This window comes from Talaromyces atroroseus (genome assembly GCF_001907595.1).
Source record: "Talaromyces atroroseus strain IBT 11181 chromosome Unknown scaffold_10, whole genome shotgun sequence".
NCBI lineage: Eukaryota > Fungi > Ascomycota > Eurotiomycetes > Eurotiales > Trichocomaceae > Talaromyces > Talaromyces atroroseus.
In genome coordinates, this window is record NW_017971442.1 from 315,899 (window position 1) to 341,827 (window position 25,929).

Sequence of the window (25,929 nt, forward strand, 5' to 3'; positions counted from 1 at the left end):
ATGTATTCCCCCATAGTTCAAACCAACCAAGTTCGAACTGTGTCCCTCATTACTTCATTTCCTTGCTACAGTTCAAACAAGATTATTAAATATCAAGATTCTAATTTGTCATTCATTAATGTATTATTGTTGTTTCATGTTGTGAATGAAATATTCATTTCGGGCTCTGTTTTACCAAGTAAATTGATTCTGTGGCAACTCACATGTAGCGATGGGCTATTTTCGTTTGCACTGATGGCGATACACGTTTGTCTATGAATAGATGTATTTTGGATTGAACAAGATGAACTTTTTTTGCCCGTTGTTATTGTGACTACATGCATGGTTATCCCGTTAAACAAATTACCAAGGTAACAGCGAGATATATTCAATGCGATCATCCCAGGGCACTTTCGTTCCATGTATGGTACCCGGAAGACCGTTCTTGTTTGGCTGTCCTTAATTCATTATCACAATCAAACGCGCGCAAGCACTCGATAGTGCCTGACCCATCTTCATCAAATGAGTTATAGGTAAAGCCGTTATCGTAGCAAGTTCCGGCGTAACAGAATGCGAAGTTCCGGTCGTTGTTTTGGATTTCCGTTATGACTACTGTCCAAGGCAGCTCGGAGTAAATGGCTACGTTTTTCACTGGTTTCTCGAGATAGCCGATGAGGTTGCATGCATGGTCGAAGATGTTGATTCCTGTCCATACCTCGGAATACCTGTAGGTTTTTTCATTGATAACTGGGGTACCCTCAATGTTGAGGTTGCAAGTTCCTGGCCCCGTAGCAAGGCACCAACTCCCTTGGACAGAGCTCAGCATAGTTGTGATGATGATGGCGGTGATAAAGTAAGAATGCTGTATCTTAGATTTCATCTTCGCGGTGCACAAATGAAACGGCAAGTTGTTCAGCTGTCAGGGTCGAAGTTTCAATGTTGCGGTTGCGGATTCCAATATCTCAAGGTTTTAGAATCTTCAGGAGCAAAAAACGTGAACGTCGGATACCTATATAGGGATATAACCGTGGAATTATACTTCAACATGCGGCATAGTGCGGCAGGGATGAAACGCACTGCCTCTTGTTGCACTACCTAGGTATATGATTGGATATATATAAAACTACTAAATTTAAAAACCTAACTATAGCCTACCTTGTATACAAGAGTAGGACCAAGAACATATCATTAATACTTAAACTCTTCGCAGCAGATAATTCCAGCAAAGTTTATTATAGGCATCGTTAACCACTTCGCCATATTGCCATGTTGTAGTGTCAAATCTCTTCGAAAGATCAAGGGTCAAATAGAGATGCGCACAGTCGAAAATCGATACTATCAATAACCAATTCTTTGTGTTGGATCCAAAGAAGAGAAGTACCGCGGTTACTTTTAATGTGTATGGGTAGTACCCTATGGTACACAATCCTATGAAACCCCGTGCGTTCGTCACTCGTAGACTAAGAGTGAAGATGTCGAAGGCCCCGTATCACTCATGGGAGTCGTGCCAACATTGGAATGACTGATTGGGTCACGTTGGCAACGATAATATAGAAAATATAACAAATAATGTTCAAGGCATCATGATAATTGGGGATAGAACCAATGGAACGTGAAGGCGAACTATGTCATCCTCGTGAGTAGATATCACGGTGATCATTATGGACCACCTGACCCAATAAGACATCTTGATCTTATCCCGATGGAGAGACCAGTGGCTTATTTATCACCATATTTCACATTCTATTGCCCAGCCTCAGGCAAACACGACATTGAGTTCCTGCATGAAGAGATAGAGAATTCATGGCTAAGATTTCAGAGAAACCTAGCTACTCTGCGTATACCTAGGTAGAAGAACGTTGTTATTTATTTCAAACGTGACTCTCCGTTTAAAGGAGAGAAGTGAACAACTCGGAGTTTGACAAAGAAAAGGATTTTTGAACATTCGATGATTACCAACCCTTTCATACCTAAGCTATTGTTATTAGTAGGAACAATATTAAGCCTGTGTTTCAGAAAGAAAAGGACGATGAGATCTGCTGAACGATTCGGCCAACAACATCCTTTGCCTTCGCTTTGACTCGCTTCATAAAGAACCAACCTCCCTGCATCCAATTTATTAATAACCAAGCCGTAATTTATTATAGAGGGCATTAGGTTGCTAAAAGTCCCACAAAGGCCAATGTATAACTGACAAAGCAAAGTTTTCATTTGTTATTACTGAAAGATAGCAATCTAGCTTCTAGTTAGATGATTCGGATAATCTGTAGTTGCGCATTACCTGATCCCGTAAGTACCTGGTGCTCATTGCCATATACTTAGGTACGTACCCATGTAGGTGTACATATGACGTGTCCAGATAAAGCTTGAAACCTTCCTGGCAGGCTAAAGTGAGAAACTAGAAACTAGGACCTTTGTGGATATGTAAACCGCGTTTCATGACGCCTCTGGCACGATGCTGAGAGGCTCTAAAGATCTATAGACGCTTGCAGCATAAGATCCTCGGTCCGAAATGAAGCTGTGTTAGGGTTGATCCGACCGGACCCAAACCCGAAATGTTTCTTGGTCTATTACGTCACGTCTAAGTACACAACTGTTCTGACAGATGGTTTCACATAGATCCTTCACCATCAACAACGAATATAAAGAAGGCACTATAAAAATGCCACCCAGAACTAGAAAGGCTGCCATAGCATCCTCCAGCAAGTCCGCAGCGCCAGCGGATGAAATGGCCGTCGTCAAAACGGAGTCAACTTCCACTGCAAAACCAACTGCAGAAGCTGCCAATTGCTTGGACTCGGAGGCAACACTAGTTGTTGATCAGGGCGAGGAAGACATGGAGATCTTCGAAGCGGTAGACGAAGACAGTGCCGGGCCAATGGAGGCAAAGAATCTGCAGAACGAGGATGACCAGCGGCTCTATGCTATCGGCGGCGGCGGCTATAACGCCCTGAAAACGTTCCAAGGTCAGGTATACTCAGGTATGGCTATAGGGGGATCTCACACGTGGAACTATGATCAGGGCTTATGGAAGGAAACGAAGGTTGAGCCAGATCGATGGGAGATTGACTATAGTACGAAAAAACGACGGGCGAGAAAGGCACCAAAAGGGAGCGGCGTCCCGGTTGGAGCGCAATACCACTGGTTGATCGTGGGACATCAGGTAAGATCTAAACGGACTGTCCTTTGCCAGCTATTCATATGTATGTGAATGTGGAAACAACGACTGATAATGTACGTCTTGGGTGCATCGCCTTCGAGGGGAACAGTATGTTGAGAAACTAGACGAAAATACCTACAAGACGCACCTCGTAGGGTCAAAATACAAACTAGCACATAAATCAGCATCAGCAACTTCGTGGTCTGTGCCTACGGTAAAAGGCCAGCGAGACCGCGAGGTCGATCTCCTAGAAGATGCAAAACGACGAGTGCAGGGCCTACCGCCAGTTTTACCCACGGAGAAAGCCAAAGTCGATCAGAAGCAGGAAAAGGGCCAGCAGACACTTGATACATTATTTACGAAGCGCAAGTCAGGTAAAGAGGATGACAAGGGCGAAGGAACTAAGAGGCAGAAAATCGAAACCCAGGAGTAATGGGACAAATATAGATAGCCTTCACAATATTTGAAACGCTGCCGGGACCCATATGCTCATCTCACCTGCTGTGACATTACCAGCACTAGGCAGTAGACACTAATACACCGCTATTTCCCATGTATACGAGTCTGTACGAGTTGAAGCGGGGACTAAGTGACACTTGCATGGATTTTGATTACTTATATACTTATAGCTGACATATTGCACGCATGCCTGTCGTTTTGATTCTTTAGATAGCGCCGCTTGATTATGCATCGGATGAGATTACAAAATAAGTAGTGACATGATATTTTTCTCGCTCTCTTACATAGTGTCTCGTGATATTACTCTGTATTAAACGCTCACTTTTCCCTCTTCCTGCGCCCGTTTCAAAAGTTCTTCAGAGACGATCTTCTTGAGATCCTCAACAACCGCTTCTTCATTGATAAGCTCGCTCTCAGTCCAAAGAATGTGCTGGGCGATTGCCTGCCATATCATTGCCTCGGTTCCTGGAATTACATACCACCCATTGTTCTCGGCATAGTCATAGAGGGATGTGCGAATTTTGGGGTGATAACACATCTCTAGTAGCAGGCCCTTTTCCGATTCATTCTTCCGCCCAAGTAGCTCTCTTGTGATCTCATACGATAGTTTTTCTCCCTCGGTTTGCGGAGTCAAATCAGGAATGGCACCAACAACATAATATGGCGCAGTCAGTGCCTTTGCTTCTTCCAGAGAATGCACACCTCGCAACTTTGCTCTGAACTCTGGGCCAGAAGAGGAGTCTCGAGTGAACCACGAAATCAGCTCGTCTGTTTCAGACTTCAGCCGACTAACTAAATAGATCTCTGAGACGCCGAGGAGATAATGCAGAGCATAAATAGCACTGCGAGAAGCACCGCCACCTCCAATCACAAGACCAGGTCTACTTTTCGCTTCTGGAGACACCAGGGATGAAGGAATACTGGTGAAAGATCTACTAATACCGATTGAATCGGTGTTGGTGCCGATGCGTTTCGTTTCGCGGGTGGTTCTGTCGCGACGGAGGAAGATTGTGTTTATCGCTCCTATTACTTTCCCAGAAGATGTGACCTCGTCAACGTGTGACATGAAGGTTACTTTATGCGGCATGGTCACCCCCGCGCCGATGCAAGTCTTGGAAGGATCCTGTGAATCCAGAGCGTCCAGTAAATCCTTAGGATCCTTTGACTCGAGTAGATAGTATTGCCATGGCAGATTTTTGGTTGAGTACATATAGTTTTGCACTGCCGGAGACAACGAGTGATGTATCGGATAGCCTAAGAGAGGGATTTTAAATTCTTTGTTTCGAGACGTCGAGTCGTAGAACATAGGCAGACCATGGTCATAAGAGTCGCGAAGCGCGATGGACAGATCAGAAGGCATTTTGGGCGGATAAACACGTCGATACTTTCTTGCAACCCACTGCGTATGTATTGCGGAACGGAGTCTTTTTGTTGGCGGAGGAACCTTGTCGAATAGAGAAAAGCACGGTTGAACAATGCAGAGAAAAGTGTTCCGTTTTGGTATATTAAGATGCGCCAGCCTTCATCTGAATCTTCTATGCGGGAGGAGTCTTCTTTCCCAGCGTATACCGGGATCATCCGTGGCACGTGAAGCGGCTAAGTCTTTCGCCGTGCCAAGTCCCGGGCACAAGTTCCGTCTTCCATCTGTTGGTGAACCAACTACATTTTTTACACATAGTATGCTATATGCGTAACAAGTGTATGGATTGCAATCCTGGTGCATAGATGATAGTGGATATACAGTACAGAAGACTAACCGTTAAAAGTGTTTCCGGTTCCTCAGCCAGCAGGTCGTTGCGTGATGGGCCTGTACTAACTCGTGCTCGGGGATTTCCACAGACCTTGTAATTCTCTAGTTTCACATGATTGTGTAGTAGTAGTAGTAGTCTTATCTGCACAGCCTTCAAGACTACTGTAGAAAATATATGTATGAAAGTCTACATATGTCAGCCCCACAGCCTACCCGCGGCCGGCCCGTGAGGTCGATTGACGAGGGTATTGATTTTCCCGGGCTGCTTAGATGCCATCGGCCCCCTATTTATCAACCGCCTTTGTAAAACATTGTCGTCTTTAGATCCTGGTCAATTATTTTGGTGTGTCGACTCATCTTAGTTATTTAGCGCGTGTGGAAGATTGTATTACATTGTCCTTCTGTCAACCGACCGCGGGCAAGACGGTTTCTCCATAGATTTTAGATATCGAGCAGAGGAAAAGCCCAACACGGAAAAGATGCAGTGTGCACCGGGGATATCAACCATGTCCCTGGGACGCGCCTGGGTGCATGAGATGCCGGAGAAACTACGACAGGCTGCCCACGCAGGGTTTCAAGGGATCGAGGTTTTCTACGAAGACCTGGACTATCTCGCGCGATCATATGGAGATAAGCGAACTTATGAAGAAAATCTATTAGCCGCAGCCGCCGAAATACGCAGTCTATGTGATCTTTATCGCCTCACAGTGATCAACCTACAACCATTCGGCTTTTACGGAGGTCTCCTAGATCGTGAAGAACACCGCCGAAGGATCCAAGAAGTCAAATTTTGGTTTCGACTGGTCAGAATCATGAAGACGGATCTTATCCATATACCATCAAATTTTCTGCCTAAGGAGAAGGTCTCCGACGATCTTGATCTCCTTGTCCGCGACTTGACCGAGATTGCGGACCTGGGCTTACAAGAAAAACCCCCCATCAGATTTGCCTTCGAGAGTCTTTGTTGGGGAACATATGTTGATACTTGGGAACAGTCGTGGGACATTGTCGTGAAAGTAGACCGACCAAACTTTGGATGCTGTCTCGACACCTTCAATATCGCCGGCCGCGTGTGGGCTGACCCAACCAGTCCAACCGGGAAAACTGCAAATGCAGATGCAGATCTTAGAGCGTCCCTTGATCGTATGCGCACAACTGTTGATATCAATAGAGTCTTTTTCATTCAGCTAGTGGATGCTGAGCGTATGCAGTCGCCCCTAATTGAGGGTCATCCGTGGCATGTGGAGGGCCAGCCAGCCAGGATGTCATGGAGTCGTAACGCCAGACTATTCGCCTATGAGGTTGACAGAAACGGCTATCTTCCGGTAATAGATATTGCGAAGGTGATTTTGAAGGATCTCAGGTACAAAGGATGGGTTTCTATGGAGTTATTTTCACGAACAATGGTCGATTCGCATCCCTCGGTACCAGCCTCCCATGCCAGGCGAGGTATCGCCTCATGGGAAAAGCTAAAGGCAAACTTTGATGATGGTGTCTCGCATCAAATTTCGGGGAGGCTATAATGCCAACTTTCTGAATATATCTCTATGTGCTAATATAATACTATCATCGATGTGACCTTGTCTCAAGGGGCCTCCGGAGGACCGTGAAAAGCCATGGAGTCGAAGTTGAGTTCATTGCTGAGAAAGCCAAGGTTTTGAGCGAAGTCGGCGATTTCATCATCATACCTACTCACTATGTTAGCAATTATACGTTAACACAACCAAAGATGCATAAATACATGCCTTCTTGGCAAGACCATGGCAGCGATATCCTCAAATATCACATCGAGATCATCCCTCTCAGCCACAGTATTATCCATCTGCGGATCTGTAGCTATCTGCATATCGCTTACAGGAGTCTGCGAGCGAAACATTATTAGTGATTAGGAAACATAAATCATGCAGGATAAACCGTGGAGATTGGTGATTGTTTTTACTCACATAGATTCGATCATCGGGTACGGTTGTGCCAGCAGTACTGACTAATGGTGATGTAGATAGTGTTTGTGATGACATTACCCCATTTTTGGATCGTGATACCATAACAGGGTTTTGGCCAGATGCCAATGGGCGGTTAGAACTGTATACCTCTTGGACATCCGCAAAAAATTGAGAGAAACGTGATCGAAGGTTTGTGTTGATATCTGATGGGGCAAAGTTGCGCGACAAGTCAATAGCAGACTTCATCTGAGATGCATATATGACCAAGAGTGGATTGCGATACAATGGATGACCTGAGTTGAGAGATTGGGCCAGTAGATCTAGAGTAGTGCTGGCTTCTTTCTCAATCAGATCGCTGTGCTGGACCCCAGCCTTCATAGCCTGTTCAAGCACGAGCAATAGAACAAAACTGTATGTCAAATGAAGAATGAAAACAGGCGGTATTGCTATTCCCAGCCTCGGTAATTGATGATGCTTTTTCAGCTTAGAGTGCCAGATTTGCAGATGTGCAATAAGTCCTTGCAATTGACCTCGATCAAGCTTATCCTCGTCCTGAGGGGGTATTTTGCTCACAAGTTCACAGGTCAAGTTGAATGAACTTATGGTGCGAAGAGGTTGTCTGTCATAGCCAATTAAAGTAGACTGGTAACCCTTCGGTTGTAGCGGAAGCTCCCATTCTTCTAGAGCATTCTCGTCAAGGTGACCAATGACTGAATACCAAGTGTTTGGGAAGAAAGAAGTTGTGGATAGGTAGGCGGACAATAGCTGATCGAGAAAGAAGCATCCATGTAGTGTGTGGTAATATCTTTCGGAATTTTGGCGATCGACGGAATTAGCATCTATTAACATAGTGAATGCTTGCAAAAGCAACAGTCTAGACGTGTTGAATTGTCGTTGACCCATGTTCAATAGTGCTAAGATGCAAAGTGCCTGCACACTGCCGATTGAAAAGCAGTTCTCGTTCTTAGTCAAGCGAAATCTGACGTAAGTCTGGATACTATCTGAATGGGCCGAGCCATACAAATTGGACTCGCCAGTTACCGTGGCCGACGTATAGGCGACTATTGCCCACAGACAGAGGCCATAGTTTTTTGCATCATGCTGCTCCGAATCAATGCCCGTTTCGTCATGGTACAGAGCTTTCAAAATTGTCCGACGTTCAAGGATTGGGAACCAGCAATGAGTGGTCTGGAAATAGTTATCGATTATTTCTTGTATATTTGCCGGATATTCAGGCGATGGCAAGTCTGCACATTGCTGCAGCCTATCGAATAGATTTAAACTGTCCGGCTGCGGATGTGTGGGCCTTGGATTTTGCAGTTGCGGAAGCTGAGCTGCGTCGGTTGTCAATCTGGTTGCGATATTGCTGTCCACGGAACTGAGTAGTTGTTCGAAGTCCTTCGCTAAATCGGAAGATCGCCAAATATCTGATGCGTTGTCTAAAAATTCGCTGTCGACTACGCGGCCAGCAATGTTGTCCCGCAGTACTTTGCGGAGAGTGTATTCGCCATTCGGAAGGAACTGCTGGAATAGGCCCAGCAACGCCTCGATACCTCTGACATAACCAGTTGGCAGGCCACGCTTTCTCACGGGCGTCCCATAGGTGCACCCTTTGCCGAGATTATCGCAGGTTGAGCATGACGGCTGACCTCCATCGCATTTTGACTTGCGTTTTCGGCATTGGTCGCAGGCCTGGTTAATGCGCTGCCGCTTCGAAGAGGAGTCCGGGTCCGACATTGCGTGTCATTGTCATAGCGATCCTTGTTATTGGGCAACTTGGGCAACTTGGTCGGTGAGCAGATCCAGTATGCATGATTGAATTGTTGTAGTTTTTGACCGCACCGGGGAAGACGTAGATCACGTGGGCGGTTGCGGGGGCCGTTCCTCCGATGCCCCAGGCTCTGTCGGATCAACATTCATCCGGGCGCAGCGGTCGCTACTGCAGTCCGTCCGTTCTGTTGATGTTCATTCAGCATCCAACTATCCTGGCAGCTATGGTGTACTTCAGCGACTGCAGCAATGGATACAGCATCCCTAGGACGCCCTGCTCAGCGCCAGATGGACCTGTCGCATCACAACCCACGAAAGCGCCGGTTTGACCAGACAGAGCCGCAACAGAACAACCCATCGCATGCCTCTCTTCAAGTAGATTTGGATCGCCATTCCAGGCATCTGGTTTCCCTGTCGTCAACCACTAGATCTCCCACGCTCGAAGATCCCGAAAACCGCTTTGAGTCGCCGCTCTTGCCCAGACAGTACTCTGGGGATGAAAGTATTATTCTGGTGGGATTCCCCGGCACGGGCAAGAAAACGCTTGGTCTGATAGCGTCAGCAGCCTTGCGCAAGGAATTCATAGACTTTGATACCGCATTTACCGGGAGGACTGGGCTGGCACCTAGGGAATACATTGAAGCTCATGGAGCAGCAGCTTACCGAAATGTGGAAGACGAAGTGACAATCGAAGTTATACATTCGAAACAGAAAGGATTTGTTCTTGTCGGATTCTTCGCGATGGCAAGCAATCGCCAACGCTGCTTGCTGAAAACTCTATCAAGCACCAATCCTATTATTCATGTTCAACGGGATCTCAGTGATATCATCCACCATACGAGCCCCGACAAGGACCGACTCTACCGAACCTACCAGCTCAGCGAAAAGTTGCATCGGAGATTTGCCAATTTCGAGTTCTTCAATATTACCCAATCGTCAAAGAATGAAAAAGCGCTTGGACCTCTAAAGCTGAAAGCCACTGAGGGAGAATTCATTCGATTTCTTCACCGCATTTTGCCGCTCTCTGAGGGTGCGAATGGGCTTGCCAGTCTTTTTACAAATCCCTACACATATGCGTTGCAGGTCCCTATGTCATGGTTGGAAGATCCCAATTCCGATTACACAGAGCTGGATTCTGGAGCCGATGCAGTTGCAATCTTGGTTGAGATAACTCAAGATTATCATCATGACATTTTTTCTAGGCTGTCCCAAAGAGTTGCAGTATTGAGAAAATACTGCCACGTTCCTATCATCATTGACCTGGAGACTTCAAAGACGTTGGGCTATTCAGCGCAAATAAATTTGTTCGAACTGGTTCTTAGGCAAGCGCCGGACATTATTGTGGTGTCACTTGATACGGATTCGGCCATAGCTAAGCAGCTATCACTGGCAAAATGTCACTCTAGTATCATTGGTAAATATCACCAGAAACATGCAATTTCGGAAAATTGGCACTCAAAAAACCTGCCGGCCGCGTTCGAAAAAGCCAAGCTACTCGATTGCAGTGCTGTACGGTTAACTGGTGAAGCACAAGCGTCCGACGATAATCTGGAATGTGTGCGCCTAATTCAAGAAGCGCGAAAGTTATGTACTTTTCCAGTTAGCTGTTATAATACAGGGCAATATGGACGATCGTCTGTTTGTTTAAACCCTATATTGTCCCCAGTCGTTCTCCCATCGCAGGCCGCGAGCGAAGGAGTGACCCTCGCGGAAGCGCAACAAGCATTGTACTCGTCGTTTTGGCGATCTAAAAAGCATTTCACGGTCTTCGGCCAAAATGTTTCATACAGCTTAACTCCCGCTATGCACAGGGCTGCATGTAATGCGTGTGGAATGCCGCATACGTGTGACTACGTGGAGAGTGACCATTTATCGCGAATCCGCGAGTTCTTTGAACGTGAAACCCAAGGAGGCCTTGCTATTGTATATCCCTACAAAACTGAGATTGTGCAAATGATGGATGAACTAAGCGTTGATGCAAAAATCATAGGCGCTGTTAATACTGTCGTTATTGAGAGAATAACTAAAGCTGATGGTCCGCCACGGTTGTATCTCAAGGGTTTCAACACAGATCATATCGGGCTTCGTACATGTATCGAGAAGAACTTATCGCCTGCGAACGCAGTCCGACTACAAACTAGCGCTCTCATTATTGGTGCTGGTGGCATGGCTCGTGCTGCTATTTATGCTTGTGTTCAAGCCGACGTCAAAAATATATGTATCTTCAACCGAACCGAAGCGAATGCACATAGGCTTGTGGATTACTTTGCGCCTGTGTATCCTCAGCTCCGATTGACTGTTCTACCTACGCTGACCACCCCGTGGCCGACAGACTTGTGGCAACCGACCATCATTGTCTCATGCATACCAGCCCACAAAGTTGGTGGAAGGGATGCGCCAGATTTGCTGATCCCGGAACAATGGCTAGGAAGTCCTACTGGTGGCGTCTTTGTTGAGGTTCGCTTATAATCTATTTTCATGGCAGACGCATACATGTCTAACATTATCGTCAGTTCGCATACAAACCCCTGGTCACTCGACTTATTAAGTATATGCAATCTCGTCGATTGCAGGGTTGGATTATCGCCGATGGCCTCGATGTGCTTGTTGAACAAGGCATTGCTCAGTTTGAAATCCTGACGAAGAGACCTGCCCCCAGCCATGTCATGAGGCGCACCGTGCGTGAGCAATACTCCATCGCGCAACATGCTCATGCTAGTCATGACTCTATGGGATTAAAATCGAACTAAAAGATGTTCTTTCACTCTTCGGACTTCGGGACTATATAGCCTACTCTCACACCTCGAATCCATTGGAAACCCATGATCTATGAATCGATTTCGAAATGGAAAGCGCCTTCCAAGGTTGTTGTAAGAAAAGTTCCTCATAGTTCCACTACTGAAATGGTTTGGGCAGGCTTTTTTTTTTTTTAAAAAAAATAATAAAAGTCAGAAAACGCTTAGCCTGGACTCGATGGCGCCGGCATGTTCAAAGCGATACGCCGGCGAGAACTCCGTTCGACAAGCGGGGTATTCGGCAATCCGCCGATTTCTGATTGGGTCGGCAAAGTGTTTCCCCGTACTTCACGGAGGGCGCGGGTGACGCCATATCATCATTAGCAGTCACAAATATGCTATGCAACTCTTTTTACGTTCTGCCATTCAGAAGAGACACAAAAATAAACAAGAAACTGAAAAAAAAAAAAAGAAGAACGTTTTTCCCTCGAAAGCACCATGCCCTCCATCCTAATCCTCAACGGCCCCAACTTGAATCTCCTCGGGCTTCGAGAACCACATATCTACGGATCAGAAACACTACAGGATGTTGAAAATACATGTCGCGAGCTAGGAAGCCGGCATAATGTTAGCATTGAAACATTTCAAAGCAATCATGAGGGCCATTTGATTGACCGGATCCACGAGGCACGAAATAAAGCGGACGTGATTGTGATCAACCCAGCAGGCTATACTCACACCAGTGTTGCCATCCGCGATGCACTACTCAGCGTATCCATACCCTTTATCGAGGTTCATCTCAGCAACGTTCATGCAAGAGAGCAATGGCGGCACCATAGCTATTTCTCAGATAAGGCCGCTGCGTGCATCGTAGGCTTGGGAACTTTTGGATATGAGGCTGCCATTCAGTTCGCTGTGCGGAAGGTGATCCCAAAAACCACTGCCTAAGCAGCGAGACATTATGTTCAGCTGCTATCAGACGTCCAGTATACGAATGTTCATTCGATGGAGGATTTTGTTCTCAAGTTTAGGATTCTTTTCGGGGGAGCGATTCTTGTAATAATTACAACGTGATGACATTATTTGATGGTGAACAATGATCGATAAAATACTTTCTCCAATCACGAACTTTTCATTTAGTGAGGTTACTGACCTGTGTGAGGATAGTATGGTTTTCACTACCTAGGCGCCATATATGTAAATGAATATAGAGTCGCAGTACCTAACAGGTAGAGTTAAGTTATTTGATGCATGTCATGGTTTCATGCTAGTACCCAAATTTGAAGTCGTTAAGAGATAAGCGGAGCATCCTTACACCTTCTCAAACCATTTCTCGTCTATCTTTAAGTCACTCAGTTCAGCAGTTCTAGAATCGAGAGTTAGAACAATACTGACAACAAGAATTTTTACATGGGGTAGTCCACCCAGCTCTCTCTCCATACTCAGGAGGGCCGAGTGGTCGAGCTAGAAGAAATAATGTGGCGCCCAAAAATTCGGCTGATCTCTTGAAGGCTCCTTCCGGCAATTTCGGGAACCATTAAATAGGTGCAGAGAAGTGCCAACACGCAGAATCCATTTAGTAAATCAAACTCTCCCCATTGATGGAGATTGATAAGAGTTGAAGGTGTCGCTTTGGGGATATCGAAGTGAAATAGCTAGTGAAAGCCTTGCGACTATTCCCCGCCAAATGAGCGAATCTTGCTAGGCCAGAGCTCTGCACCGAAGAGGTAGAGATAAGGTAAGCTGCACAGACGTATTGCCCAGCAGAATGACTGTACCCAGGTATGTAAATAAAATTCAATACCTCTTGGGTTGAACTTTTGCTCATACTCTTTCTATGCGGAGAGATTTTCGTCGTCTAGCGATGTCTATGACAAATAACGATGCAACCACACAGCAAATCAACTTAGTGACAGTGTAGAGGGCTGCTGAGTATACCTTGACATCTGAGCTTGTAATCCCTATCAAGCCAAAAATTGTCCGCAAATAGTTGGCAATTACGCTTGCTTCGGACATTTGTGCTAGCACGTAGATGATGATGGTCAGTTGGACCCGGCGTTTTGATCTCACCATAAACGTTTCCTTGATGCTTTTAATGATGCTTTTGATTCAAATGTCGGCTTCTCTATCTTCAGTCTGAAATGCCATGCTATAAAATTCGGTGCCGAAGGGGTCAAAGTTCCAGAAAACATGGGGGAGAGTCTAGATTCTTCGGGAAAAAGGGATTTGGGATGTGAACCAGGAAGTCAACGGCGTTACATTGCGACAAGTTACCGGCTGTTCGTCTAGAACAGGTATCTCGTTTTTCCGAAAAAAACATTCGATCTATAAATGGGAAGAATAAGGACGAAAAGGTCCTGGCTTCAACCATTGGCGGTGCGCTCAGTTGCTAGAATCAGTCATTCGAGGTGAGCTAATAGCTGCGAGTCATAATCATTGATTACACTGGTTAGGTCCTCCGTGTGGGAATGCAATTGATGAAGAACGATACACGCGCCCGACATCTTCGATTATATTCTCCACATTCAAACATATTCTTGTAACTTCTGGCCTCAAGGTCCTATTTTGCGGTGTGCTTCCCCATTGGGGTTGTGGCTTGGGCTACAATCGGTATGGTAGGGCTTGAGGACACAGTGAAAGAGATGCTCAACCGCAGCTAATTCGACGATATTTTTGATATTTCGACCCTTGGAGACGACGCTCGATCCCTAAGCTAGGAGGAGCTTTAGAAGCCTCACACACAATATACATCATGCCAATATTATTTTTGCCATCTTTCATTACGCTTGGCCATATACCAATGTCTTTGGTGTAAACTAATAACTCGAGTAAGATGCATTCTCGATAGCTTCAGGGTAAATAAGCCCACCTTGTCTTCGGGCCTCGTCCATAACTTCCAAGACTGCAATGATTTCCTCCCATGGTAAAGATTGACTCTGGATTTTACCATCACGTAGACATCGACCAACCTCATCAGCCTCCCAGTACATGCCCTTTGCCTCAGACGGAACCGGGTAATCCACCACTTTCACGGATTCAATGTCTTGGCCTTCAGCACCATCGCAACGTGAAATGACACGATATCTCTCGGGCCGGAAAGACGGTCCATCCAGTTGGATTTCACCCTTTGTCCCCTGTATACGGATTGCTGGGCCGGCGCTATTCTTACCATCCGGATCAGTTGAAACTCGGAGATTGGTGAGAGCGACAGCTTGGGACTTCCACTCCGGTACGTCGTTTGGGGCAGAGGTAGGAAATGTGAGTAGAATAGAAGAAGCCTCATCTGCACCAGTGAGATGGTTTAGAGTCATCTGAGCTGCAATTCCGGATGGAGCCTGGCGCAATGATTCGGGAAGAGCGTGATAAAGACATAGAAATATCCAGGTAAGACTATAAATCCCCACTACATGAAATCATTATCAATTGCACCCTGTATGCTAGAATAAGCTAAGAAATAAGTCTGATGTATCGGACTCACAATCAAGTAACGCTCCACCAGCTAGGTCTCTGTTGAGCATTCGATGCTGTGTGCCCCAGGTTTTCTCGACATCGTCTCCAAAGCTTGTGTCTACCACTACGCGTAGAACCTCGCCGATTTGACCCCGCCGAATCTTTTCGAGTACATCAGACGTGATCGGTAGGAAACGAGTCCACATAGCTTCCATCAGAAAGAGATTTCTTTTTCTTGCTTCCTCACACAAGGTTCTTGCTTGGTAGGCATTCACCGTCAATGGCTTCTCGCACAAGACGTGTTTCCCAGACTCGAGAGCCAGCATAACATGCTGGAAATGATGGGAATGCGGTGTTGCAACATAGACCACATCCACCTTTGGGTCGGCGACCATGAATTTGTAGGAGTCATAGTTGGTACAAGCAGACGATAACCTCAACTCATTGACAAAATGTCGCGTTTTTTCCATCGATGAGGACGACGCTACCGCTGTGACGACATGGCTGATGGTTCTATCACTTTGCCACTTCTGACTTAACAGTAGGTCTTTGGTAAAGGCTAACTGTATGTGTGAGTGATGGGGAGAATAGAATTGGCCTCATGCCAATATTGGGTTCAAAATGAGACGTACTCTTCGCTATGTTGCCGGTGCCTAAAGTTCGTGCTCAAATTTCAGCCCCTATGATGTGATGAGTACTATCACGCTTAGGATACCTTACCCATAATGCCCCATCGTAGAATAAATGGACTATCCATTTAGATAATGTTGGACTGTTTGTATTGATTTTCTATTCGTTTTGCCGCCGTGTCTAGTAAATTTCTGATTCTCTCAGATATCCTTCGATCACCAGTCAACCATAGGACTATTAAAAGAACAGGGGGGAGGGGGTGCAATGTGATAGAAGATACCTAGTATGCAAATTTTCCTTTTGCTCATAGCTGTTGTGCGCAAGGAGCACTTTTGGACGTTTAAGAAAGAACTGAAGTACCAATGTCGCACAATAAGACATTGGCGGTTCATTCCCCAAATTTCTGTGTTCCCGGAGAGGCAAAGAGCATATTTCCTAGTTTACGTGGAACTTGCAATGTTGCAATGTTATCTACGCAGAAAGGCTCGAATTTGTTGCATCGCTATCATAGATGGTATCCGGATAAAACGGTTTCTCTCGATGAATAATGTCACGTTACATAATTTTAAGTTGTTTTCGCCCGTGAACTTCGTTATTTACTCAACCTCATTTCATATTGCTACGATGACAGAGTTATGTGGATCACATCATAAGACATCGTGCCAGCGTGATACTGGTTTCTGTTGTTGCTTCGTGTTTTGCGGAATAATAATATTCAGTAAGAAGTAAGCTACTTCCTTTCTTCCGACGCGTTATATTTCTTCGATTGTTTATATATAGATGACAGCTGTCTCACTCTTTTGAAATATTAGAATTACGTTTGGTAAGCAAACAAATTCTACATCTGTTTCACGTATTTCCGATCAGAGACGCAATCAACCTACTTGTTTGAACAACAGACAGTGAAGCATGTCGACTACAACCACCGCGACAACTACAACAGATAGTGTTCCCAAAAACTATCTTGAAGCTCTTCAGCGCGATGGCTTCGTAGTTGTGCGATCACTTCTCTCCCCGTCAGAAGTGGCAACTCTGCGTGATGCTGCAACTGAAATCACTTTAATGACACGAAACGCCAAATGGCCATACCTGCGCTCGGTACCAAAACAATTTCCACCTTGGCCAAACACTCCACCACCGTCATCCGAGGGTGGAATCTGGGGAGTTCAGCATCTGATGCATCCGGAGATGCCCTACCGGGATAAATTCATCAAGACCTACTTTTCGCCTAAGATTTTGGGAGTCGCGGAGGAATTACTCGGAATCTCTGGTTCCGATTGCTCTAAAGAGGAAAAACTGGTGATGGAATTATTCAATCTTCTGGTCGCACCGGAAAATAAAGCCTTTGAATTGCGTTGGCACCGGGATGATATCCAGGAAACAGTCACGCCAGAACGTGAACTTGAACTTCTCCAGCAAAAAAGTCCAGAGGGCAAACAGTCGCACGCGCAGTATAACTTGGCACTATGTCCCGACGCCTCACTTATTGTTGTGCCCGGTTCTCATCGTCGGGTGCGCACTGAGATCGAACGCGCTGCCGATCCTTACGAGGCTGTCCTACCAAACCAGCTGGTTGTCAAACTAGAACCTGGTGATGCAGTGTTTTACGATAGCAACATCTTGCACCGCGGCATTTATCAACCCAAAGTTGAGGGAGGAGAGGAAACGCGCCTCACGCTGCATGGTAGTCTAGGCCTGAAAGACAATAGCAAGGCTGATAACAAAGTGAGAGCAACAGCAGTCCTACAACATGGAATCGGATTCTGGATTGATCGGGAAGATGCTTCTCTGGGCGCCGGCGAGAGAGCCGAGAAAATGCGGACAAACCTGATAAGCCTGGGAAGGGGTGAGAATGTTGGATATTCGCTTGAAGGATAAATAAATCCAGCACCTAGGTTACCAAGTACGTACGCTTGGATACGATTAGTTGGTCCATATGCATTTTGTGACTATCAGTCACAATCCGAGCAGTTAGATGCAACGAATATACAGAGATTTTTCATTTACCATTACTGAATCGGGTTAGGGCTCGGGCACTCACGTGGCAATGTGAGCGGGCGTAACTTCATTCTATGTAACGTTGCACTTTTTGCCCCCTGATTTTTTACTTTTCCTTCTTTCCCTTACTTTCTTTTCTTCGTCTGCCTTTCCTCCATAGCCCTGCTCGTTCCCTGGGCCCAGCCCATCAAATCTCGATAGTAATGATTGGTCAATATTTCATTATTGACTATATCGTGGATGGTGGTTTGTTGAGAGGTGGAGTGGCAAGCCTCTACGATACATAAGCTCTCTCTGTCAATGCTAGCTAATCATCGAGCTCTCATGGCTAGGTAATTTACCAGAGACTACTCCATACCGCGACTTGGATAGTCAGAACTGTCCACGACATACGGTTTTTTACGTCTAAAGTGTACTTACCATCGGTTTAATAGTTTCTCATGGCACCAGGTCTGGTTTATTGATTACTTGAACATGCAGCGGCCGAGAATCCATACGAAGTTTGGCTTCGTACAATATTAATTATGTTAGATTCTCTTGACAGGTAAGTTGTGCCTTTGTATGTTTACTTGATCCTTAATCTAACAAGCACATTATAGTCAGATCGGCTCCCTCCTTTCTATGGGATTTGAGGGCACGACGGTCACGCCGCAGGTGAAGTCTTTGATTGAAGATTATCGGGTCGGCGCAGTTTGCCTTCAAGCCAAAAACCTCAAGAGTAGGCCGTCCCATCATCAACGTAAACCACGCACTTAGCATGGCACGTGTCTTTCCCTCCGTGAAACACTACAAAGTGACATCTCCTCTAGCATGATACTAAGCCGTTTACTTGTGGACTAGGTGCTCCCCAGGCTATAGAGGTAAAGATGCAACATCCGTATGCCCTTAGATGAGCGTTCTTTAGTGATGATGTAATCTAATGTCTTAACCCCCCTCAAAAAGCTTATTACTTCGCTCCAGAAAGTAGCGTATGACGCCGGATACAGTGAACCATTGCTCATCAGTCTCGACCAAGAAAATGGAGGCGTCAATTCAATCTTCGATCCTGACTACTTTCATCAATTTCCATCGGCAATGGGCCTGGCTGCATGCCGATCGCGGGATTTGACGCGTTCTGTATCTCGCGCTGCAGCGAAAGAACTTGCTTGTATTGGAGTAAACTGGCTCGTGGGTCCCGTCTTTGACGTACATTCGGATACAAAGCCACAGCCAATGGGGGTTCGCTGCTTTGGTGAATACCCCGAGATTGTAGCCGAGCACGCTTTGGAGTCAATGCTTGGGTACCAAGAAGGCGGTATTTTGACATGCATCAAGCATTTCCCAGGTTTCGGGAATCTCGACTTCCTGGGGTCACCAGCGGATATACCAAATGTGTCTGGTACTTTTGACCAGCTGCTTTCAACATCATTGATACCATTCCAAGCGGCTATTGACAACGGGGCCGATTCAGTATTGGTTGGTGCTTGTGGAATGCCGGATGTGAAAGATGCTCAAGTGCCGTACTCATGCCTATCTTATGCCGTTGTCACAACCCTGCTACGACGCAGAATGGGCTTTGGGGGAGTGATTCTCTCGGATTGTTTGGAAATCGAAGCTTTATACGAAGGTGTTGGGGTCAGCCAAGCTGCAGCCATGGCAATCAGTGCCGGATGCGATGTGATAATGTTATGCCAGAGTCATTCCAACCAGGTCGAAGCCATCCGTGGAATTAAGGCAGCCATTGTGTCTGGATTACTATCAAAAGACCACATTGAAGCGGCAGCTGGTCGCGTACGTAAGATGAAACGACGGCGATTATCCTGGGAACGAGCTTGGAATCCGGGCGGTCTGTCTGCGCTGGACATCATGAAACCAGCACATAAGGCCTTGTCTAAATCGGCATACAACGCTTCGATTACCTTGGTGCGAGACGTCCACCATTGCATCCCTTTATCAAAACATAGCGCACCAAACGACGTACTGTTGCTTTTGACGCCGTTAGTGGAACCATTCGGACATCTGCCGAACGACGAGAAGAGCTCACAGCATTCTTCCTCTCCTTCAACCCCTTCCAGGCAAGTCAACATTGCCAGGCATATCAATCATCGTGACAAAAACTATCTAGAGGGCGAGGGTACATTTCAAGAATTGGGTGTTGCACTTGCAAAGAGGTGGCGTGGCAAGGTAGTCCACACCTCATATACCGCAAGTGGTATTAGCCCCCTTCACGAACGGCTTGTTTCAGAGGCATCGGCTGTGATTCTTCTTACAGCCGATGGAGTGCGAAATGTATACCAATACGGCTTTACAAAATATATAGTGAGTCTCTGCCAAAGCAATAATGCCCAGTCCTCAGCATCATCGGTCGCTTCGAGTTCGCCTGATAAGCCTTGTAAGGCTTGTATCGTGGTCGCGGTGAGCTCACCTTATGACTTCATGAATGACCGACAAGTCTCAACGTATATTTGCACCTACGATTTGACGGCACCTCCGCTTAATACACTGGTGCGTATTCTCTTTGGGAATTTAAAGCCGTCTGGCCTACCTCCTACAGCACGACAGACACTCCCCCGTGCAGCAGTTCAAAGACAACCTTGGCTGGTTGAGAGATTCCAGCCAGAACGAGACACATTCGCATTACAGGACCTCTTTGATCAAGTTCGCATGGCAGCCTCAAATACTTTCAGCGATCCCGAAGCTCAGTATCCCTCGTACTGTTTCGAAGCACCTTACTACAAAGCTAGTTACAAACCACTGTTTGAAACGCAGCATTTTGTCGTACGTAACAGTAGTATTCAGAAAGTGTACGGATTCTGTGCAACTTACTATAGCGAAAGCCTTTCTCGCGGCATCATTGCGGCTATCGTTGTGTCCACAAGTCACAGGAGTAAAGGTATCGGATTCTCACTGCACCAACACGCTTTGCGCTACCTAGAGCAACGTCCTGGAATTGAAGCAGTGCAGTTTGGATCAGAAATTCCAGTTATATTTGCCGGGGTACCGAACAGACTGAGTACTCATCAACTTGGTCTTCGAAGCTGGGTTAAAAACAGGTGCGTTATTCCCCAAGATTTGTTACCTGCTTTCAAAAAATCTGCCCGTGTATTTCTCGCTTCTTCCGATAAGAACCGTGGATATCTTAGAATCAGCTTGCTAATTCCACGATTTTAACCACCATAACAGAGGCTGGGATGTGGGTAATTGGAACCATCACGAGTTTTATGTGATCCGCCTTTCAAACGACTGGCATCGAACAATTCTACCCGAGAAGATTGCTTCGAATAATAGCTATCAGTACGATTCAGTTCAACCAGAAGACAAGGAAGAGCTAGATCATCATCTTCTTGTTCAAACTTGTTACGGGGCTGGTAATTCATCACTGCGGCATCCCGTCGTGTTATCAGAGCTATATCGCATCGCCCAGGCCGATTCTCAAGGTTGCAAGCTTCTCCTGGCCAGAGAGACAAGAAACACGGATAGCGGTGGAGGCAAGGGGAAGATAGTAGGATCGATTATATTATATCACGGTTCTTCGAAGATGAACAAATATTTCCCCACCGAGGATAGGAAAACCGGCGGCCTGGTTGGCGTCGTAGCGATTCGTGGTGCCGAAGGCGTCCCAATAGTGGAGGGGCTAATCTCCAAGTCCATTCTCATTTTGATTGAAATGGGATTTGTCAGCGCACAAACATTTATAGTAAGACCAAACAAACCATTTCTCAAGATGCCATCTCCCCCAAGTCTGGGCATACTGACATCAAATTATCTCTAGGTCGGAGATCCTGTGTTTCCCCCGATGTTGGTAAATCTAGGTTTCCAGAAGACGTCAGAATTTCTTAGTATCAGCAAAAAGGCGACATTGCCAGTGGAGAATCAGCCTCCAACCCTCATGGGCTCAGTCGCTGCTTGAGAGCGGCCATTGACAAGAAGGCATAACCATTCTTGTTCACACATGTCATGTGATATGCGATATGTGTATGTTTCGACATTATCTCCGAGCAAAGAAAAAGAGCAATCAATCTGACCGTTGGTAATACTGCACCATGCTAAGGCAGCTTTGCTCTTATTTCCAATCCGGGAAGACTCACTTGAGCCGCAACGTCGTCATTGTCTATGGACGGGATCGAGATCCAACTTTAAATAATCTTATTCAACATCACATGTTACCTCACAAGCATACATTCTCCTGTGCGCCATGAAGACAGCGTTGCTGGGGAGCAAGATTGGTGTGAGTACTGTTTTGCACGCCGCAATAGCAAGACATCCCACGATTAACTGAAACGTAAAAGAGATATTGAAATTGAGCATGTACTAATTTCTCACCCGTACCACGCGACTTGGTCGATATAAGCAGAAGTTCGATTTAAAATGATTTGGATACGAAACAAAACATTTAGTCTTTGGAAATCTTGACATACGGCGACTCTTTAGTTATTAGTATATGTATTACCTCAAGACGAATCCCTTGGCAAGAGTAGACTATATAAATACCAAGTAACCTACTATGGACGATAATTTTCCAGAGTGGTTAGCAGAAGCGACGTTTATCTTAAACTCTCCGCTCTTCGGTTCAGAAGGAAAAGGCGGGGATGGGTCATTGATAGATATTAGATTGTGGTATCTGTGGGGTGGCTTAGGCTGGAGACAGAGCTGAGTGGACAGTCTAGTACTCTGTGGAAATAATCCTTCAAGGTCAAAAGTGGATAATGCTACCAAAGAGCTGAGTCTAATAAAAGCCGGATGTAACCAACCCCATTTTGTCTTATCTACAGGCATGCTATTCCACGCTAACCTGCTCACTAACAATTTCCGCTCTGCTCCGCAAGCCAGCTGAAACAACTTGAATCGAGGCAGATCTCACACATCCCTCAGATAGATGCAGTGCTGCGGTGTCGCTTCTAAGAACGCTTGGATTTTGGTTGGATAATATAATCTTTGAGATCAGTCGGCATGTCGGATCCCTTTTCCGTTGATAATGTCGAAGGAGATGAGTCTTCGGATGCTGGAATCTCACCTGAATACGGCAACCCGGGAACTGGACAGGATGAAAATGGACTACCACCAGATGTTATCTCCTTTGATTCGCACAGTCGAATCGGGGAAAGAGAGGCTGACAAGACGAGTATCTTGAGATTCCACCCTCTTTCCTTGCCACAGAGCGAGTTGCTGGTTGATTCGGTAGGAGATCCGCTGTCTTCGAGCATTCAGATACAAGCACACTTAAGAGGACGATTCTCTCATTCAGAAGACTCTCCTTCTGGAACTGTGGGTATCAACAACAAGGACCATGTTGCTGAAGGTAGTAAAGATGCCATTGGTTTAATCTTCTACCGTCGGAATAAGTTTAAGGTCTTTGGAACAGTCTCCATTCCTGTCACACTGAACGGAATTAAACGGCGAGATTCACACATCTCTAGAATCACTAGTCTACATGCCGAGTTAGATGCCATTGAGAGTCTCGAGGGAACGCCGGTGCGCGTAATACATTCCAACCCGAAAGATAAAGGAATAAATACATCGTCTCGGCTAGACACTACGAGCAGCCGAAGCAATTTGAAAACAACACTAATGGCCGAAGCACTACCCAGAGTTGACCTTCGGTTTGATGGGAATGGCCACAGTGAGGAGCCCCCTCGACACGATCATGCAATGTCCGTTCCAGTCTGCTGGGAAAAACTACAGTTCCGTCATGCTACTGCAAAGAAGCGCGGCACGTGGCAATATTTCTATCTGCGTCTGACGGTAACAGCAACGCTGGAAGATGGAAAAAGTCATATTCTTAGCCGGACTCAAAGCTCAGCAATCACTGTGCGCGGAAGATCTCCTCAGAGCTTCCCGAGCCACACAAGCAAGGTCAATAAAACTAGGCCTAATAACGGACGAGGACAGGGTATGAGTAATTTCGCGAAGACAGACCCTATACTGCCAAATATGCAGGATCATGGGAAAGAAACCACTTGGAGAAACAGTCCCCTGGATTTCGCTTCTATAGACTGCCAAACTACTCTTGATGTTGCCCCAGAAAATTTGTTGTTCTACGACTTCTCGGACCTGGGTGTCTGGAACAATAATAACTTGCGGTGGCGGGACAGTGAAGCTCAGAATACCGAGGTTCACGAATATCTTGACGGCGTTGATGCGCCCATATCCCCAGTTAACGCTTCCGCCAACAGCAATCACCCTACTGGCAGCCACGATCTCGGTTATAGCAATAGCCTATTCGTTCCCTCACTAGATACTCACCTTCTTCCAAGCATACCTAATCTTGACTCGATATTTAACTTGCCACATTCTCTATCGTCACTATCAGCGGACTACTCCAACATACCCGACATGCCCAGCGCTCATTCAACCTCGTTCACATCGTTTCCCCCAAAAACTGGCCTAGAGAACAATGGTACTATATCAACTGCCACATGCTTTGCCATTAAAGATAGCAGTGGTCAAAATATGCCCAAATCTGAAAATCCCGAAAGCGAAACCGACGAAACCGACGACGAACGCAGGACGTATTCCTATGAATATATCCCACTGTCCATCAATGACTGGACAGTCCCTGTTGAAGCTGTATATGTAAGTTACATCTCTTGGGCATTTGTTTAATGAAGCTTACGTGAACTGTGTCGAAGCGGCCACATGGAGTACATGCTAGGAAAGTACAAAATGTTGAGAAGTCTATTACCAAAAAACGATACTTCCTCTCGGTGAAATAAGTTATATCTTAGAAACTATGGCTATGACTTTAAAAATGGACTTAAAATGGACTTAAAATGACATGGGAACCCTGTATATAGTACTGTTTATATTACCTACTAATACCTACGTATTGGATTCCGTTTGACGCATTCTATTTCAGTGGTCGCCCCCTCGCCCCCCTTCCCCCCTGAGCACCGTTCACTGGATCAGTGAGTGTAACACAAGCTCAATGAAATGCTCAGCGAGCGAAGACTGGAAGGCAACTTTACGCTGCCGTACCATGAATGAAAGTTCTTTTCGCTTCCAATCGTTTCCACCTCCATCTTCTGGAGACGGATTTGTCTGCTGTCTCATAAGCGCAGTTGTATGGCTCTCAGTAGCTTTCTCACTAAGTTCTTCAAGGTATTCGAGCATGGCATCGTAGGTTTCAGACCTGATAGCCCCGGGCCTCGTGCCAGGTGGCATCGAGCTACCCATATTTACCATTTGTCTTCGTTGTATGTTGTGTGGAACATAGTGCGTCATCTCTTTTTCAGCAAGGGCCAGAGCTTGTTGCATAGACCGGTGAAAAACGCTCTTCTTTATCCTCATGAACCATAGCAGGTGGCCTGATTGAAACTTCTGTGTAATGCAAAGAGGGGTGAGCTCGGTGTTTTTCTCGCTTCGCTATTGTAACATCAACATCACCATCATCCCTGCTGTCGTAATGCGCGTGGCGTCTGCGATCGTCGTTCGAATCCGAGTCACTATTATAACCCCCATTGTTTGACCCGTTTCGTCGAATTTGTATCGGGAAAGATCATTCGTGGAATATCCACTGGCTGATTGTTCTACTCCCGGTGCAGGCAAACGACCAGCTTGCCAATCTGTTCGTTCTTGCACCTCTCCGGCATGGATTTTGCCGTACGGTGTATTGATGGAACCTGGGAGAAAAGAAAACGATGCTTTATGCTCTGAGGAACTAGGAGGGCTGGTGGAATCTTTCAAGGCTCGCTTCTTTCCCTTATTTCGGGACGAATCTTCGTTCAATGCCGTTTCAAGCTGTATGTATAACTTCTTCAGACGAGCGGCTATTGTCATACACAATCAGCGAATAATTGTCTCGACCAAAGAAACCAACCCCAACCCTAAGCGACGTCATTCTGATGCAGGAGCGCCGCAATGTAATAAAATTTCCTTCTCTCAGAGCCGCGCTCGGTAAGTGCACCTTAGGGCGAGAACGCATCGAGTTACAATATTGATTGCGCCAATTTGACCGAGACCATGGCGGAAGACAAACACGCACATTCTGGTTCCCGACTGAAAAAAAAACCAGCGGCGTCTACGACCAAGGTGCCGACTGTGAATTCAATTCAGAATATAAAACGGTTTTCTTCATAC

At 46.0% G+C, this 25,929-nt stretch overlaps 12 protein-coding genes across 12 annotated transcripts; 7 read left to right on the plus strand and 5 right to left on the minus strand.

The window, feature by feature from the left end:
* Positions 1–376: 376 nt before the first annotated feature.
* Positions 377–805, minus strand: UA08_06909 (hypothetical protein; the record flags this gene model as incomplete). The annotated part of the gene is made up of 1 exon (XM_020262103.1): positions 377–805. The coding sequence occupies one exon, from the start codon at positions 803–805 to the stop codon at positions 377–379; it is 429 nt and encodes a 142-aa protein (XP_020117640.1).
* Positions 806–2,707: 1,902 nt separating this feature from the next.
* On the plus strand, positions 2,708–3,572 carry UA08_06910 (hypothetical protein; the record flags this gene model as incomplete). Its single annotated transcript, XM_020262114.1, has 2 exons — positions 2,708–3,142; positions 3,249–3,572. The coding sequence occupies 2 exons, from the start codon at positions 2,708–2,710 to the stop codon at positions 3,570–3,572; spliced, it is 759 nt and encodes a 252-aa protein (XP_020117641.1).
* A 336-nt stretch (positions 3,573–3,908) lies between these two features.
* UA08_06911 (hypothetical protein) lies at positions 3,909–4,958 on the minus strand (the record flags this gene model as incomplete). The annotated part of the gene is made up of 1 exon (XM_020262125.1): positions 3,909–4,958. One exon carries the CDS (start codon positions 4,956–4,958, stop codon positions 3,909–3,911), a length of 1,050 nt encoding a protein of 349 aa, XP_020117642.1.
* An 896-nt stretch (positions 4,959–5,854) lies between these two features.
* Positions 5,855–6,871, plus strand: UA08_06912 (3-dehydroshikimate dehydratase; the record flags this gene model as incomplete). The annotated part of the gene is made up of 1 exon (XM_020262136.1): positions 5,855–6,871. One exon carries the CDS (start codon positions 5,855–5,857, stop codon positions 6,869–6,871), a length of 1,017 nt encoding a protein of 338 aa, XP_020117643.1.
* Positions 6,872–6,933: 62 nt separating this feature from the next.
* Positions 6,934–9,028, minus strand: UA08_06913 (hypothetical protein; the record flags this gene model as incomplete). The annotated part of the gene is made up of 4 exons (XM_020262147.1): positions 6,934–7,036; positions 7,204–7,209; positions 7,292–7,332; positions 7,391–9,028. 4 exons carry the CDS (start codon positions 9,026–9,028, stop codon positions 6,934–6,936), a joined length of 1,788 nt encoding a protein of 595 aa, XP_020117636.1.
* Positions 9,029–9,310: 282 nt separating this feature from the next.
* Positions 9,311–11,811, plus strand: UA08_06914 (Quinate repressor protein; the record flags this gene model as incomplete). Its single annotated transcript, XM_020262158.1, has 3 exons — positions 9,311–10,616; positions 10,728–11,518; positions 11,575–11,811. 3 exons carry the CDS (start codon positions 9,311–9,313, stop codon positions 11,809–11,811), a joined length of 2,334 nt encoding a protein of 777 aa, XP_020117637.1.
* A 483-nt stretch (positions 11,812–12,294) lies between these two features.
* On the plus strand, positions 12,295–12,744 carry UA08_06915 (Catabolic 3-dehydroquinase; the record flags this gene model as incomplete). Its single annotated transcript, XM_020262169.1, has 1 exon — positions 12,295–12,744. One exon carries the CDS (start codon positions 12,295–12,297, stop codon positions 12,742–12,744), a length of 450 nt encoding a protein of 149 aa, XP_020117638.1.
* A 1,868-nt stretch (positions 12,745–14,612) lies between these two features.
* UA08_06916 (hypothetical protein) lies at positions 14,613–16,003 on the minus strand (the record flags this gene model as incomplete). Its single annotated transcript, XM_020262180.1, has 4 exons — positions 14,613–15,199; positions 15,275–15,805; positions 15,879–15,899; positions 15,967–16,003. 4 exons carry the CDS (start codon positions 16,001–16,003, stop codon positions 14,613–14,615), a joined length of 1,176 nt encoding a protein of 391 aa, XP_020117639.1.
* Positions 16,004–16,785: 782 nt separating this feature from the next.
* UA08_06917 (hypothetical protein) lies at positions 16,786–17,754 on the plus strand (the record flags this gene model as incomplete). The annotated part of the gene is made up of 1 exon (XM_020262191.1): positions 16,786–17,754. The coding sequence occupies one exon, from the start codon at positions 16,786–16,788 to the stop codon at positions 17,752–17,754; it is 969 nt and encodes a 322-aa protein (XP_020117644.1).
* Positions 17,755–18,398: 644 nt separating this feature from the next.
* Positions 18,399–21,763, plus strand: UA08_06918 (hypothetical protein; the record flags this gene model as incomplete). The annotated part of the gene is made up of 6 exons (XM_020262202.1): positions 18,399–18,418; positions 18,474–18,592; positions 18,715–18,734; positions 18,835–20,906; positions 21,037–21,550; positions 21,626–21,763. The coding sequence occupies 6 exons, from the start codon at positions 18,399–18,401 to the stop codon at positions 21,761–21,763; spliced, it is 2,883 nt and encodes a 960-aa protein (XP_020117645.1).
* Positions 21,764–22,803: 1,040 nt separating this feature from the next.
* On the plus strand, positions 22,804–24,566 carry UA08_06919 (hypothetical protein; the record flags this gene model as incomplete). Its single annotated transcript, XM_020262214.1, has 2 exons — positions 22,804–24,426; positions 24,483–24,566. 2 exons carry the CDS (start codon positions 22,804–22,806, stop codon positions 24,564–24,566), a joined length of 1,707 nt encoding a protein of 568 aa, XP_020117862.1.
* Positions 24,567–24,747: 181 nt separating this feature from the next.
* Positions 24,748–25,026, minus strand: UA08_06920 (hypothetical protein; the record flags this gene model as incomplete). The annotated part of the gene is made up of 1 exon (XM_020262225.1): positions 24,748–25,026. One exon carries the CDS (start codon positions 25,024–25,026, stop codon positions 24,748–24,750), a length of 279 nt encoding a protein of 92 aa, XP_020117861.1.
* Positions 25,027–25,929: the final 903 nt, after the last annotated feature.